Here is a 17,500-nt window from a genome sequence, read left to right on the forward strand (position 1 = left end):
ATGTCTTGGACAGTGTGTGTGTTGTATTGTGTTGTGTATATGTATTGTGTGAGTTATTGTGTCTGTGAGTGTTGTGTGTGTGTGTGTGTGTGTGTGTGTGTGTGTGTGTGCGTGTGTGTGTGTGTGTGTGTGTGCAATGTCTTGTACAGAGTGTGTGTTGTATTGTGTTGTGTATATGTATTGTGTGAGTTATTGTGTCTGTGAGTGTTGTGTGTGTGTGTGTGTGTGCGTGTTGCGTTCTCTGTTTTGTGTGAGTGAGTGTGTGTCTGTGTTGTGTGTTTTGTGTGTGTGTGTGCGTGTTTGTAATGTGTTGTATGTGTATTGTGTGTGTGTATTGTCTGTGTTGTGTGAGTGTCTGTAAGTGTTGTCTGTGTGTCTGTATTGTGTGTTTGTGTTGTGTGTGTGTTTATCAATGTGTTGTGTGTGTATGTATTCCTACGTGTATGTGTGTGTTGGACTGGTGAACTCTGCTCTCAGTCACTGGTCTAGCATGTGTGTGTGTGTGTGTGTGTGTATGTAGACATATATCTGAGTGTGTGTGTGTGTGTGTGTATGTGTGATGTCTTGTATGTGTGTTGTATTATGTTGTGTATATGTATTGTGTGTGTGTTGTAATGACTGTGTTGTGTGTGTAAGTGTGTGTGTTGGACTGGTGAACTCTGTGCTCAGTCACTGGTCTAGTGTGTGGATGTGCATGTCTGTGCTGTGGATATGTGTATTGTGATTGAGTGTGTGTGTGTGTGTGTGTGTGTGTGTGTGTGTGTGTGTGTGTGTTGGTCTGGTGAACTCTGCTCTCAGTCACTGGTCTAGCGTGTGGATCAGCCCAGCGAGGCGCTCCTGACCGTAACAGTTACGGAGTGAAATCTGCTCCTGTGAAACTCTGACTGAAGTGATTGTGTGTGTGTGTAAGTCTGACTGGAGGGATTGTGTGTGTGTGTGTGTGTGTGTGTGTGTGTGTGTAAGCAGATTAAGGTGGCAGGAGCTGCTGGGACGAGCGTTCAGCTGCTCTTTTCTCTTTTCTCTCTCTAGTAATCCTGCGCAGCGCCCCCGAGCTCCAGAGCAGTGCATCATGGGTAAAGAGTCATGACAAGGCAGCTTTAAGGCACCAAACACATCTGCATTCATGAACATGGTGACTGAGCTGTAATACACCTTTAGGGCCCGTTCACACAGATGGAGACTGAATCTAAAACACACCAGATGCAGCATTCAGGAACTGTTGTTTCCTCCTCCTGTTAAAGTCCTTGTTAAATCAAAATTTACAATGTTTATGTTTGCTTGCACACATTGTTATTGTTTAGGTGAATAATTAATCAATGTTAAAGTCTCTGTTACCGTCAACTCTGCTACTGTCAACTCTGATATTGTCAACTCTGTTAGTATCAACTCTGTTACTGTCAACTCTGTTATTGTCAACTCTGATACTGCCAACTCAATTACCGTCAACTTCGTTACTGCCAACTCTGTCACTGTCAGCTGTTTTGTCAACTATATTACTCTCAACTCTGTTATCGTCAACTCTGTTAGCGTCAACTGTCACCATCAACAAAATTACCGTCAACTCTGCTACAGTCAACTATTTTGTGAACTCTGATACTGCAAACTCCATTACTGTCAACTTCATTACTGTCAACTGTTTTGTTAACTCTGTTATCATCAACTATATTACTCTCAACTCTGTTGTTGTCAACTCTGTTATCGTCAATTCTGTTCTCGTCAACTCTGTTGCTGTCAACTCTGATATTGTCAACTGTGTTAGTATCAACTCTGATATTGTCAACTCTGTTGCTGTCAACCCTGTTACCGTAAACTCTGATATTGCCAACTCTGTTCTCGTCAACTCTGTTACTTTCAACTCTGTTACTGTCAACTCTGATATTGCCAACTCTGTTCTCGTCAACTCTGTTACTTTCAACTCTGTTACTGTCAACTCTGATATTGTCAACTCTTTTACCGTCAACTGTTACTGTCAACTCTGATATTGTCAACTCTGTTACCGTCAACTCTGATACTGCCAACTCTATTACTGTCAACTTCGTTACTGCCAACTGTTTTGTCAACTATATTACTCTCAACTCTGTTATCGTCAATTCTGTTAGCATCAACTCTGTTAGCGTCAACTGTCACCATCAACAATATTACCGTCAACTCTGTTACCGTCAACTCTGCTACAGTCAACTATTTTGTGAACTCTGATACTGCAAACTCCATTACTGTCAACTTCGTTACTGCCAACTGTTTTGTTAACTCTGTTATCGTCAACTATATTACTCTCAACTCTGTTGCCGTCAACTCTGTTGCCGTCAACCCCGTTACCGTCAACTCTGTTACCGTCAACTCTGTTACTGTCAACTCTGTTACTGTCAACTCTGTTACTGTCAACTCTGTTACTGTCAACTCTGGTATTGTCAACTCTGGTATTGTCAACTCTGTTACCGTCAACTCTGTTGCCATCAACCCTGTTACCGTCAACTCTGTTACCGTCAACTCTGTTACTTTCAACTCTTTTACTGTCAACTCTGTTACAGTCAACTCTGATATCGTCAACTCTGATACTGCCAACTCTATTACTGTCAACTTCGTTACTGCCAACTCTGTCACTGTCAACTGTTTTGTCAACTCTGTTATTATCAACTCTGTCACTGTCAACTCTGTTATGGTCAACTATATTACTCTCAACTCTGTTATGGTCAACTATATTACTCTCAACTCTGTTAGCGTCAACTGTCACCGTCAACAATATTACCGTCAACTCTGTTACCGTCAACATTTATTGTCAACAATATTACTCTCAACTATGTTACCGTAAACTTGTTATTGATTACAAATTGAACAACAAGTTGAACAAAAATTTCCAAACAAAGTTGATCATTATTTCCCATTATTAATGGGTTCAGTTTGCGGCAAGCTATACATTTGTTATATATTATTCCAGTTTAAGAAGCATTAATGGGAAATGCTTGAAATGTATCTGCAATTCTGCAATGATTCCTATGTGTTAACCTGTAATTGTGAAAACTGTGCTTGACTTACTATGTTCATGAGCGTCAGGACGTAGTTTTGCACGTGCTCTTTTCCATGAAAGCGAACCACCGAGTCATCCACCGCAAGCAGCACTTCGATGTTGTAGTCATCTTTTTTTGCGTGTCTGCGTTTGCGCTCCGTCTCTGATAATTTCTCCTCCAAAATACTGAGAGCGTTCGGCAGCTCGGCGATACCGAAGTCAGTCACTAAACATGAAAACAAGAAAACACTGTCTGTCAATCCAGAGAAATACATCTGAATTCAGAATAAGAGTTTATTTGTTTAGAAAATATATATACTGTAGTGTGGGAAGAAATTATTCAACACATCATGTTTTTTCATGGGAATAATAGTTCTAAAGGCACTGTTGACATGAAATTGAACCAGATTTTGGTAAAGAAATCAAACAATACAAACATAAAAATGAGTTGTGTGTAATAACAATAAAATGACAGAAGGAGAAAGCACTGAACTACTGAAACGTATTCAATGCTTTATATTAAAATATTGCTGCAGCTTAAAGACGCCTCTCATATGGAGAATGAAGGCACGTGCATTGCTCAGGTGTGAGTTTCTCACAGACTTTAACAAAGTGTCAGAATCTTGATGCTTTTGTGGGTCTCAACTATCAAATCTGAGCTTTATTTTGTATTTTATATTGGATTCGGATCAGATTATTGGCTGGGCCATTCTACAGCTTGATTTTCTTTCTCTGAAAGCATTCGAGAGTCTCCCTGGCTGTGTTTTGGATCATTGTTATGCTGAAGTGGTTTCATCTTCATCCTCCTGCTAATGTAGATGTTGGACTGAAGCAGCTGATATTCATTTACAATGGGGAAGGGCAGAGAGTTGCTGAAGAACTACTGAGAGATTTCAGCTGCTGTCTGGGCTTTCACTGACCAACTACACCTCCCTTTTCTTCATGTGTTCAATACTTTTTTCCTTGTGTCCTTTCATTTTATCACACATAACTTTATTTTTAAACTAATTAGATTTGTTTGATGGATGTGGATTTCTTTGGTTGTTAAAATTTCAAGTAAACGGCATCTTTAGAAATGTTTTTTTTTTTTTTTTTTTTAAATGATGATGTGTTTAAAAGTTAAAAATAACATAATAGTAATATTATTAATAATATTATATATTTTTTATGTTTTAAGTTTTTAGTTCCCAAAATCCACAAATCTGCAAAATCTGTGATTATTTTTTAATATAATATTGTGCAGGAACAGTCAAAAATGTCCAAAGAGTCTGTCTGTTATATATATTCAATATAAAATAATAAGTAAAAGTTCAAAATGTATTATTTTATATTTCATGCTTTAATTTTTTTTTTATTAATGCTTATAATTAAATCCCAAAATATGAACCTACAGGTTTTATTTTATTTCATTTTTATATTGTTCTGGAGTAGCAAAAATGTCCACAGATTCTGTCTGGCTATATAATATATTAAATATATTATATTTCTGTTTAACAGAGAGATTTCTCCAACACATTTCTAATCATAATAGTTTTAATAACTCATCTCTAATAACTGATTTATTTTCTCTTTGCCATGATGACAGTAAATAATATTAGACTAGATATTCTTCAAGACACTTCTATACAGCTTAAAGTGACATTTAAAGGCTCAACTAGGTTAATAAGGTTAACTAGGCAGGTTAGGGTAACTAATTTTATAATGATGGTTTGTTCTGTAGACTTTCAAAAAATATATAGCTTAAGGGGGCTAATATTTTTTTTCTTAAAATGGTTTTTAAACAATTAAAAACAGCTTTTATTCTAGCCGAAATAAAACAAATAAGACTTTCTCCAGAAGAAAAAATATTATCAGACATACTGTGAAAATTTCCTTGCTCTGTTAAACATCATTTGGTAAATATTTATATATTATGTGTGTTCGTGTGTGGGTGTTTCTCAGTAATGGGTTGCAGCTGGAAGGGCATACGCTGCGCAAAACATATTTTGGAATAGTTGGCGGTTCATTCCACTGTGGCGACCGCTGATTAATAAAGGGTCTAAGCCGAAGGAAAATTAATGAATGAATAGCAAAAAATGTCGACACATTCTGGCCTGGTAATAAAAGATGAAAGTGTGAAGGTGAATCTGAAGGACAGAAATCTGAGAAGGTCCAGAACAAGTGTTTTCCAGCCCAGCCAGAGAAATGCAGGTAAATATCAGAGTGGAGATTGTGGAGACCCTGGCGCTCCTGAATGAGCCGCACATGTGGGATTTACACTGACATTCTCCCATAATCCCACAGACGTCACAGCAGAAGATCATTACACTGGCGGATTACTGCTGATATTATACTCATGCTCATAGTCTGCAGATTCTGGCTATGATACGAATCTTGTATTTTAATATGAATTCTTTTTCTCCTTTTCACAATATCTACTATCCATAAAGACTTATAAATATACGCTGCACAATACAAATAAAACTGATTTGAATAGGAATTTCAGGCCCGGTCGGTTTATTCAATGTTACTTCACTTCTACTGCAGATTTTACAACTTTATTGCATTATAGTTGCTTTAGTACTGTTCAGTTCACTGCAGTTATTCTTTATTATTCATTTTTGCAAATAAACTCTTAAAATTCTAATTAGAAAATTACTTAAATCCAAAAAACATCCTTAAAAAATACTCTTGGAAGATGCTGAAGAACAAACCCCTTGGAACACAAGTGCAGTACAGTCATTACCACACTATTGGCATATTAGACTACAGCAGCACAAGTGCAGTAAAGACGGAGTATACTTGTTTTTACTCCAGTTTACTGCAACACATACTGCTGTTGAACTTTATTGTACTGTATTTGTACTGTATATACTTCATCGTATTATAATTTTGCAATTGTACTTAATTTTACTGCAGTTATTCTATATTCTGCTGTTGTACTACAGTTGTACTGCAGTTTCACTTCAGTTTACTGCACTTATTTTTTGTAAGGGAAATAAACACCCTTAATGTGTTTATGCCTTTATTAAGATGTTCATGGTTATGTTTATCTTCACCGTCTCATTTAGGGAAACTCCTGAGATAAATAAGTTATATCTCTGAACTGTATTAATAAATCTATATAAAATGCTGCGCTTCCCACCTCCTTTATTCAGTAGCAGTGACGTCTCTAGCGAGTTCAGCGCTCAAGTCTGCATTGATGCATCCTCGATACCAATAACACATCCGGGAACTTTCACTCGTCCTCTGTTCTTGCGGTCTTGAGTTTTGGAACTGAACTTTGGCAGTTAATGACGACATTACATGAGGACACAAGAACGCTGAAGAAGGCATATTGAAAAATAGCCATAGTGTCCACACGACCACACTGTACCCAGAGTTTCTGAATATCTTCACCCTGGCTGGAGTTTTAGAAATTTTCAGATTCAGTCACCTGACACTGGACAAGCAGCGAAATCACGTAGAAAAAAAGTGTGGTTTAGAAAACTCCATACCTGAACTCATGTAGACAGAGCCTGAGTGTGGACGGAAGACCGAACAGAGAAATAAATGTGTGTTGTTTAGGGAAAGTGTATTAGTGGACATGGCCTGAGACCTGCAGGGAAACATCTATGGCCTTATGAACTCTCCAAGCCGACAACACATTTCTCCACTTCTGCCATTTCACTTCACTTGCATCATGTTATTGTCCAAATGAAGCTCTAATGGACAGACAGACATGGAGTCCCGTAAATAATTAATGCTCAGAGGTTTACAGAGGAATGGAGATGTTTTAATAACCAGCTGTCAATTACAGTGAACAAGTGCTGAAGCAATAACAATAATAATAATCCAGAAATCCACAACAAACTCCTTCATTTTCCTTCGGCCTAGTCTGTTTTTCAGAGGGCGCCACAGTGGAATGAACCGCCAACTATTCCAGCATATGTTTTACTGCCCATCCAGCTGCAACCCGGTACTGGGAAACACCCATACACACTCATTCACACACTCACACACACACACAAACACTCAAACACTACGGCCAAGTTAGTTTATCAATTCCCCTATATCGTATGTGTTTGGACTGTGGGGGAAACCGGAGCACCCAGAGGAAACCCACACCAACACAGGGAAAACATGCAAACTCCACACAGAAACACCAACTGACCCAGCCGGGGCTCGAACCAGCGACCTTCTTGCTGCTCATGCTTTACTTAATATGCAAATTCAGTTTATTTATTTTCTAATAAGCTCTTAACCAAATGAATATTACATTTTAGAGTGTGACGGGTGTACAATTCAGCATACAACTCATTTATTTCATAGACAAATGTATAATTATTGTATATATTGTGGAAAGATTGGTTAAACTAGATACAAAACTGATCTCAGACAATGTTTGACTGCCATAATTAATTTCATTTTGAAATAAAAGCTGTATATTGAGATGTGGTGGAGTTGACATTTGTTCAGTTCACCATGGATCTAAGTTTGTTCTCTTACAGATCCTAAAACTAGACAAATTGTTTAAACTTATGAGGCTGTTACATTCATTTTGAAGTTTTTTGTATTCAACTTCACAAGTGCCTGTCGTTGAAGAATCACCCATATAGGTTTTTAATCTTGAGCTCTTTGAAAGCAGCAGGACTGTGGGTGCACCATCACATTTTGTCCAGTCTATTTCAGAGAACCAAATGCACCAGTTGCGTTTCCGCTAGGCACGCTTGCTTCACGCAAGTACACAGGAGCGCGCATGTGTTTTAACAGTGACGCGCATCACATCACCTGTTTGCATGAGCGATCGTCCTCTCATTCGGTGGTTAGCTGTTTTCTTTTGCTCTCGTGAACTCTGTTATTTTTGACAGTCGTGCTGCTTCTCGATTGTAAGATCACATTTGGACAAATACTGGGCCATCTTTATTGTCGAACCCTGCTTTTAAGAAAACTACAATTTAAAGATTACTTTCAACCAGCCAAAGTGGCTAGTGGGAGTGTCTGTCTAACCCACCATAGCTTAAATCTAAACACATTTGGCGGGTTGGTGAGTGTTAATGTCAAGCCCTGGATGTGTGAATGGTCTTTTCTGGAAAAATTCTGGAACATCCTTGCACTTTTTTTAATTTACCGGTAAAGTTGTTCTGTAATTTCCGGATATTTAACAGTATCACTGTGTGAAAGTGGCTAGTGTAGAACAGTGGTTTGTTCTGGAGACAATCCAAAACTAATATTGCTGAAGGGGGCTAATAATATTGACCTTAAAATGGCTTTAAAACTATTAAAAACTGCTTTTATTCTAGCTGAAATAAAACAAATAAGACTTTCTCCAGAAGAAAAAATATTATAGGAAATACTGTGAAAAATTCCTGAATCTGTTCAACATCATTTGGGAAATATTTGAAGAAGAAAGAAAAATTCACAGGAGGGTGAATAATTTAATATTTTAATTTTAAAAAATGGTATATATTAAAACATTTATGATGATGCCGTAATAATAATAATAATAATAATAATAATAATAATAATAATAATAATAATAATAATAACATTATTAATAATAATAACAACAACAACAACATTATCAACAACAACAACAACAACAACAACAACAACAACAACAATAATAATAATAATAATAATAATAATAATAATAATGACAATAATAATAATTCTGCAGGTAATTAAAGTGTGTCCATCATTACTCCTCTGCATACCTTCATTGTGGAGCTCGTCTGGCCTTTGATCTTTGTCCCTTTTAATGGCCGACCTCCTGTAGACCACATGAACACGACCTTTGACCTCGACCTCCTGCTGACCTTTCTCTAGCGGCTCGATGAAGAACTCCTCATCATCAGTGCGAATCAAGCCCGCCTAAAAAACACACACACATATATATACATATAAATACACATGCACACACACACGCACATACACATAGAAACACACACATATGTATATATAAATACACACGCGCGCACACACACACACACACACACACACACACACACACACACACACACACACACACACACATAGAAACACACACATACTGTATGTATATATAAATACACGCGCACACACACATACACATAGAAACACACACATATGTATATATAAATACACACTCACACACACATACACATACACAAATAGAAACACACACATATGCTCAAACACATATACATACACATGCACAAACACACACACACACACACACACACCTTTTTACTAAAACAAAAGAAGATAGTTTACTTCATTATTGAATATAATATAATATAGGGGTGACACGGTGGCTCAGTGGGTAGCACGATCGCCTCACAGCAAGAAGGTAGCTGGTTCGAGCCTCGGCTGGGTCAGTTGGTGTTTCTGTGTGGAGTTTGCATGTTCTCCCCATGTTGGTGTGGGTTTCCTCCTGGTGCTCCGGTTTCCCCCACAGTCCAAACACATGCGCTATAGGGGAATTGATCAACTAAACTGGCTGTAGTGTATGAGTGTGTGTGTGAATGAGTGTGTATGGGTGTTTCCTAGTGCTGGGTTGTGGCTGGAGGGGCATACGCTGTGTAAAACTTATGCTGGAATAGTTGGTGGTTCATTCCGCTGTGATGACTCCTAAGTAATAAAGGGACTAAGCCGAAAAGAAAATGAATGAATGAATGAATGAATGAATGTGTTTAGTTGGAGCAGAAGAGCAGCTCAGTGAATGGAAACAGCAGACGCTTCAGCAGGACAGACTGAAGGTTAATCAGTTTATTCTGCTTTCATTCATAAATTGAGTTTGAAGCGTCTGTGTGTTTCAGCTTTGACTCTGAATGTCAGACTAATGTGATGATAAAGCTGGAGCAGGCTTGAATATATTAACCTCTGAGGCGCTGCTTGCTGAACAGGTCAGTGTTTACCAATAGATTAAATCAGAGTAAATACATCAGACTAAAGAATTGCTGCACAATAAATATGCACTGAAATAAATGATGCTTTGGACCAATTTAAAAAATGACTGTAATTGGTTACAGCTAAATTGTTTAGTTTTTCTCAAAGTATAATTTAACTTTGGTTCAAACTGTACCATTTAATTTAATTTAAAGGGCACCTATTATGCAAAAATCACTTTGATAAGAGGTTTAACCCAAGTTGTGTGTCAGCAGCAACGTGTGAATACAGATACAAACATGAATTAATTGTATTTGTTATAATCAGACTTGATAAATGAAACACTCTGATTGACATTCTCCTTTTGTACGTGTCATCAGAGGGGGAAAGCCCCGCCCACTAGTGCCCATCTCATTAGCATAAACAGCAGCCCTGAGTGAGAAGCAGCCATCTGACCATTAGCCATTAGAATGTTTGAGCTGCTGAAGATAATGTCAGCATAGACTAAGAGGATTATAGATGTGGAGTTTTAGATAAACAGAGACAGGAGCGACATAGACTGTAGCTCCACCTTCTTATTAAAAAGAGATCTCTGCAGATTTTTAGCACATCATACTAGTGGAAATGTGTGTACATTTATATTTCTTTAGTTTTTAAATTGATTTCACTAATATTATTGTGATATAATTATATATTTATATATAATTATATATTATATATAAATATATTAAAATGTTCATTTGATTTATACAATACAGTTTGTACAGTAATAATCTCTTATAGTAGATATATAATATGAGATTTTGTTTACCAAATAAGTGGATCTAATTTGATTTTCATTGTAAACATTAAATAAAAACTAAAAATGTGTAACTTTTTATTTCATATATTGAGTTCTTAGTTACGATACTCCTTAACTCACTCCACATAAATCTGCAGATGTTTTACAAAATTCCCAGCAGAAATAGCAAATAAAAGTCCTTAGCTTCGGTCTGGCCCTAGTGACCACTCATATTGTCCATGCCTAAATCCGCCAATGGACGTAATAGGTCACCTTTATGCTGGCTTCACACCAGACGGCGTCAAGCACGAGTGATTTAAGTCAATGCAAAGATGCGAATAGACCTCCTGCAACGCTGCTGATGCAATTCGGGCGAATGAAGCAATAATATCCAGCTGCAGGCCCGCAGAACCACACACGTTTTAGGCACACACAATCTGGCACACACAATCTAGGCAAACCATAGATGGTTACGGCGGATGTTAATGTTATTAACGTGTTTTTGCACATCGTCATTGATATATTTTGATATATATGGTTAATAAATATTGTACACAATAAACAATAGTGTTTATTTCACAAATATTACGATCGAGACGGGCGAATGGGGGAGCGCTGTTTCCGATTGCATTCAATTATAAAAGACTGAACAGTTTTCTATCAGTCATCATAGATGATCAGCCATTATTATCTGACAGAGTAAATATAGCAGATACTCATTTGCTGGCCTTGCTGAAAGATCTAAATTGGACAGGTTTCATTTTTATAATGGATTCATTTATAATGAAGTTAGCAAGTTAATTTAGGCAATAATACATTTTAAATGTAATAAAAATCTTTTTACATGTAATAAATGTAAAACACTATATTCATATTTTACTCAAGCGATTTAATAGTGTGTATTTGCTTAATTTTCTAATAAATTTTTCATTAATGATTTAATTAATGAAATCAGAAAAGGGAAACATCCAAAAGATGTACTGTTGGTGTGCCTCCAGGAACAGAGTTGGGAAACACTGCTCTAGAGCATTCTGGCTTGTTTTTAGGGCATTCTGGATGTGTTCAGACGTATTAGAGATGTTTTTCTAGTCTTTAGATGTGGCTCTGTGATATTCTTAACCTGTTTTGATGGTGCAGAAGGTTAAACTGCTGCATCTCCTCCACAGACACACGATCTGTGATGTTCCAGTGAGGATTGAGCACTTAAATCCACACTAAAAGTCTAAAAGCAGTAGACTGTGACACCACTGTCACAACAAAACCACTGCAGGTCACACACTCAACACTTTCACAACTTCCTCCTCAATCAAAACCTGAAATTTCACTCTGAAATACAGCCCAAAAAAAACATCCTCAAGCTTTTATTCAGCAGGAATGCTATAAATATATTTGAAGTGATCCAGACCATAATGCACTGTGTTTGAGACGTTCATTCACCTCCAGCACACAAGTGAAGATACTTTGAGATGTGTTTTTCCTCAGTTTTACAGGCATATTCAACATCATGCTACAAAAGTCAGGAAATTGTTTGATTCACTATAATTCCTGCTAATCAATATAGAAATCTGATATGTTCGAACATAGGCTCATTGTGAAAATGTAGCCCTATATACAATTCTGGAGAGCGCGAATTATGTAGCCAGAGGAACATGTTGCTCCATTTCATCTTTAAAACGAACGCTATGAGGTGGTTTGACGCAGTTCCTTTTCGTACTACCAGCTGACCGTTTACCTCCATATGGACGTCTTTCCTGCTGTTACCAGTTTGTCCAGTGGCTAGCAGCATATGTCGGCGGATTTGAGACACAGAGCGGAGTTGACCATAACGACGGGGTTCGAATCCAGCGAAGAATGGTTACAGAAAACGGGTAAGACATAAACAGAAGCCAAAAAACAAAACAAACAAGCAAATAACAGGGTGAGAATGTGGTAAAATCATGGTAAAAATCAGATGGAGACTTTTCTTTATCTGGATTGCTTTTGATAACACTGTCAGTTGGGTTTAGTGAAGAGTGTATCAGTCGGTTAGTCGCTCTGGTGGATTTATGCTAGAACGCCAGGCGTGAATGGCACTTGCGAGAGAAATTTGACATCTGAAAAAGCATACACAGCGGCCTCTAGTGGATTTGCAAAAACATAAACTGCAAAAAAAACGACGCTCCGGGGATGTATTTGGCGCTCTCCAGAAATGCATACAGGTGTATACGTTTATAAGCGTATACGCTTTCAGAATGAGCCTGGGTTTGATATATGGTCATATATAAACACATACAGTTGAATTCAGAATTATACGCCTGTTAAATTTTAATTCTTTTATTTTATTTTTCCACAATTTCTGTTTAACGAAGATCAGATGTTTTCAACACATTTCTAATCATAATAGCTTTAATAACTCATCTCTAATAACTGATTTATTTTCTCTTTGTCATGATGACAGTAAATAATATTAGACTAGATATTCTTCAAGACACTAGTATTCAGCTTAAAGTGACATTTAAAGGCTTAACTAGGTTAATTAGGGTAAAGCTAGGGTAATTAGGCAAGTCATTGTATAACAGTGGTTTGTTCTGGAGGCAATACAAAACTAATATTGCTTAAGGGGGCTAATAATATTGACCTTAAAATGGCTTTAAAACTATTAAAAACTGCTTTTAGAAGCTCCAGAAGAAAAAATATTATAGGAATTACTGTGAAAAATTCCTGAATCTATTCAACATCATTTGGGAAATATTTGAAAAACAATTCACAGGAGTGCAATATATATATATATATATATATATATATATATATACATACACATACACACACACACACACACACACACATACACACACACACACACACACACACACACACACACACACACACACACACACACACACACTACGCAGTATAGCACAATTGATGCAAAATGTGCTTTTCTCTGCCTAAAACTCATCTCTGGCAGCAGAAACTGGAGCTTTTACCTGAATAAAAGCAGAACTTTCATCTGGACTACAAAGACAGAATGTGGGCCATAATGTAGGCCAGCAATCTCAAAGCCCAGAAGCATCATTATTTCTGATTATAATAATCTTTTCTGTGGCACCAGAGAAACTCCTGCTGAGTTCTGAGGTTTTCAACCGCTCGGCTTTAATTAAACGATGAGGGATTTCATCAGTGCCATGATAACAATATAAACTACACAATATATCGTTTCAGAATCGACATCTCCGTGTGTTCATCCACAATAATCTCATCACAGTCAGGATTATAGATGATTAGGACATGCGAGATCTGCAAAAATAAATCATAATACACCATAAAGTTGAAAATGTGGGTCTCTGGAACAGCGTACGTTATATATTTAATTACCAGTTACAAAATAAATCATTACAACTGCATTTAAATTACTTTTATAATTATTCTGAGAAGTTAGCTACTCAATAAAGGATCTAAATACTTCACTAAATACTAATACAAAATAAATCTCAATGCATGGACAAGATAAACTAAACTTTTACATTTTTTATTTTGAGTCAGACGGCACAGTGGCTCAATGGTTAGCACTTTGACCTCACAGCAAGAAGGTCGCTGGTTTGAGCCCGGCGGGGTCAGTTGGTGTTTCTGTGTGGAGTTTGCATGTTCTCCCCGTGTTGGCGTGGGTTTCCTCCAGGTGCTTTGGTTTCCCCCACAGTCCAAACACAAGCGCTATAGGTCAGTTGGATACACTAAATCGGCTGTAGTGTATGAGTATGTCAGTGAATGAGTGTGTATGGGTGTTTCCCAGTACTGGGTTGCGGCTGGAAGGGCATCCACTGTGTAAAACATATGCTGGAATAGCGGTATCTTCCGCTGGGGTGAAACATGATTAATAAGGACTACGCTGAAGGAAAATAAATGAATGAATGAGATTTGAGTCAGACATTTTTTGTTATATTATAATTAACACTTAAAATTTAAACTATATATGTATTTAAACACAAAATGTTTTAATTTAACAACAGCATAACTATTTATTTATAATTTAGGCTGTGATATAACAGAAATATGTAATGGTAGCACAAATTTACAACATCAATCCAGACAATACATCACTTCAAACTATTAAAAATGTCAATAAACGTCTCTTTTTCATGCTTTTCTAGCATCAAACTTTGGAGGAAAGATGAAGGTTTCATAATGACATTAAAAAGCATAAATAAACATGAAAAAAAAAAACATAACAAAAATATAAATCACAAAATAAAAATTGACAACTGAAAAATAATTCCAGTCTGAGTATATGAGGATATATTAATTTTAGGGGAGGCGGTGCTGTCACTTTAGGTGATATAGTGAAAATGCTACTTATAATGCATATGTATATCGCATAAGAAATGGCTATATCATGCATTTACTGTACTTTTTAATTTGGGTTTTGGGTTTTAATATTGGAAAATCCACTACATCATAGTTAATGCACACATTTATATGGTCTGCTGGAAAACCTGTTGTAGATAATCTGATATATGAATTTATTTGATTGGATATTTCTAATAATTAAAAAGCATGTAGTGTCTTTTGCTGAATATTTACTGATTATACAATATACATAGAAAGTAAAGTATGCATATTGAAGTGACTTGATTATAGAGGTATATTATTATTGTACAGTAGAATACATTAATAATAATATTAATAATAATAATAATAATAGCTTATTATTATGTTGCATAATTATAATGTAGTAATGTATGTTTATGTATATTACATAGAGATGTGGCACGGTGGCTCAGTGGTTATCACTGTCGCTTCACAGCAAGAAGGTCGCTGGTTCGAGCCTCGGCTGGGTCAGTTGGCATTTCTGTGTGGAGTTTGCATGTTCTCCCCGTGTTGGCGTGGGTTTCCTCCGGGTGCTCCGGTTTCCCCCACAGTCCAAACACATGTGCTATAGGCAAATTGATTAAGTAAATTGGCCGTAGTGTATGAGTGTGTGTGTGAATGAGTGTGTGTGGGTGTTTCCCAGTACTGGGAGGCAGATGTAAAGGCATCCGCTGCATAAAACATATGCTGGAATAGTTAGCGGTTCATTCCACTGTGTGACCTCTGATAAATAAGGGATTAAGCCGAAGGAAAATGAATGAATATTATATATATTATACCTGTATATCACTGTAAATGTATGCCAAATACAAACCTAATACATCTTATTTCTCACAAAAGGGTCAAAAGTGAAGAGATATTGTAACATCAGGCTGTAAACAACCACCCAAAGGCATCTAACAGCTTCCCAAAAACACCTTTAACATCACAATCGTGAGTTCTGCACTGAAAACACCCTTACATTCACTTCTAAGCATGAAAATATGTGGCTAAAGCAGAGTTCAGGTTCAGGCTGTGGGTTCAACACATGCCAGTCTTTTCCCTCTCTCTGTGTTGACCAAAAAGGCAAGATCAACGCCTCTTCAGGCTCAAATATACACTAAATTCCACATATGAGCTCCAGTGACTTTGAAGATGGATATTTATAATATAGCGAGACGCTTCGTCCAGCAGCATACGCTTTCACACACACCAGCTACAGAGAACTCTGGAGACACACACTTCACTTTTAAATGCATTTTTAAAGAAGACCTATTATGCCCCTTTTTACAAGCTGTAAAATGCATCTCTGATGTTTCTAGAGTGTGTAGTGAAGTTTGAGCAGAGAATAGCACACAGATAATATTCTCTACCTCTCTGAAACTGATCCTTTTAGGCTTTGATCCTAATTGTGGCGTTTTAGTGACTGTCGCTTTAAATGCAAATGAGTTTGGGCTCTTTTTAATAAGAAGGCGGAGCTACAAATGACTATGCATCACTATAGAGTGGAGGAATTTGTCAATTTGTATGCAAAAACCCGGAAGCGAGTTAGCATTTTTTTTTTTTTTTTTTTAGATTAGATTAGATTCAACTTTATTGTCATTACACATGTACAAGTACAAGGCAACGAAATGCAGTTTGGGTCTAACCAGCAGTGCAATAGCAGCAAGTGCAGGATACAGGTATAAGTTATAAAGTGCAGTTATAGAAAAACTATGGTGATATTTACAGATGGATGTACTATGAACATTATATACAGGTTGTATTAGCTATGAACAGATTTACAATAAATGAATATATGTACAGGATGACATTAATTATCAGGAGTGTGCAGATAGATAAACATAATTACTAATGTCCATGTACAGTGGGTATGTCCAGTTCAAGTAAATGAATCAGTGCAATGAATATGTGCAAACTTTAAATGTGCAAATGTTAAATAGTGCAGTGATTGTGAGGAGTATAAGTTAGAGGAGTGTGGGGGGTGTATTGGGGGGGGCAAACAAGTCAGTGAGGGGCAGAGTTCAAAAGGGAGACAGCTCTGGGGAAAAAGCTGTTCCTCAGTCTGCTGGTTTTTGTCCGGGGGAGCCTGAAGCGCCTGCCGGAAGGCAGGAGAGAAAACAGTCTGTGAGCAGGGTGAGAGGCGTCCTTAAGAATACTGCGTGCTCGGCGCAGACAGTGTTTCTTCTGGATATCCTCTATGGCTGGCAGTGTAGTCCCTGTGATGCGTTGGGCAGTTTTCACCACCCGCTGCAGTGCCTTACGCTCAGCAACAGAGCAGCTTCCATACCAGACTGTGACGCAGTTGGTCAGGATGCTTTCTATTGTGCAGCGGTAGAAGTTCACCAGGACGGCTGATGAAAGCTGGTTCTCAAGTTGCCTCAAGAAGAATAGGCGCTGGTGAGCCTTCTTGACCAGGCTGGAGGTGTTGGTGATCCAGGAAAGGTCCTTAGAGATGTGGGTCCCCAGGAACTTGAAGGATGAGACAGGCTCAACGGCCATCCCATTAATGTGGATGGGATCATGCGAGCCTGTTCGTCCCTTCCTGAAGTCCACAATGAGCT

General features: G+C 37.5%; 1 protein-coding gene across 2 annotated transcripts in view; it reads right to left on the reverse strand.

Moving 5' to 3' along the window:
- LOC130238547 (A disintegrin and metalloproteinase with thrombospondin motifs 14) overlaps positions 1-17,500 on the reverse strand; it is a 103,267-nt gene that overhangs the window by 49,355 nt on the left and 36,412 nt on the right. For both annotated transcript variants that reach the window (XM_056469606.1, XM_056469605.1), the window contains exons 3-4: positions 8,680-8,836; positions 3,034-3,230 (exon numbers count right to left, since the gene is read on the reverse strand). In XM_056469606.1, the coding sequence (XP_056325581.1) occupies positions 3,034-3,230; positions 8,680-8,836 (354 nt within the window). The remainder of the gene's footprint in view (positions 1-3,033; positions 3,231-8,679; positions 8,837-17,500) is intronic.

This window comes from Danio aesculapii, chromosome 12, assembly GCF_903798145.1.
Source record: "Danio aesculapii chromosome 12, fDanAes4.1, whole genome shotgun sequence".
NCBI classification, from domain to species: Eukaryota; Metazoa; Chordata; class Actinopteri; order Cypriniformes; family Danionidae; genus Danio; species Danio aesculapii.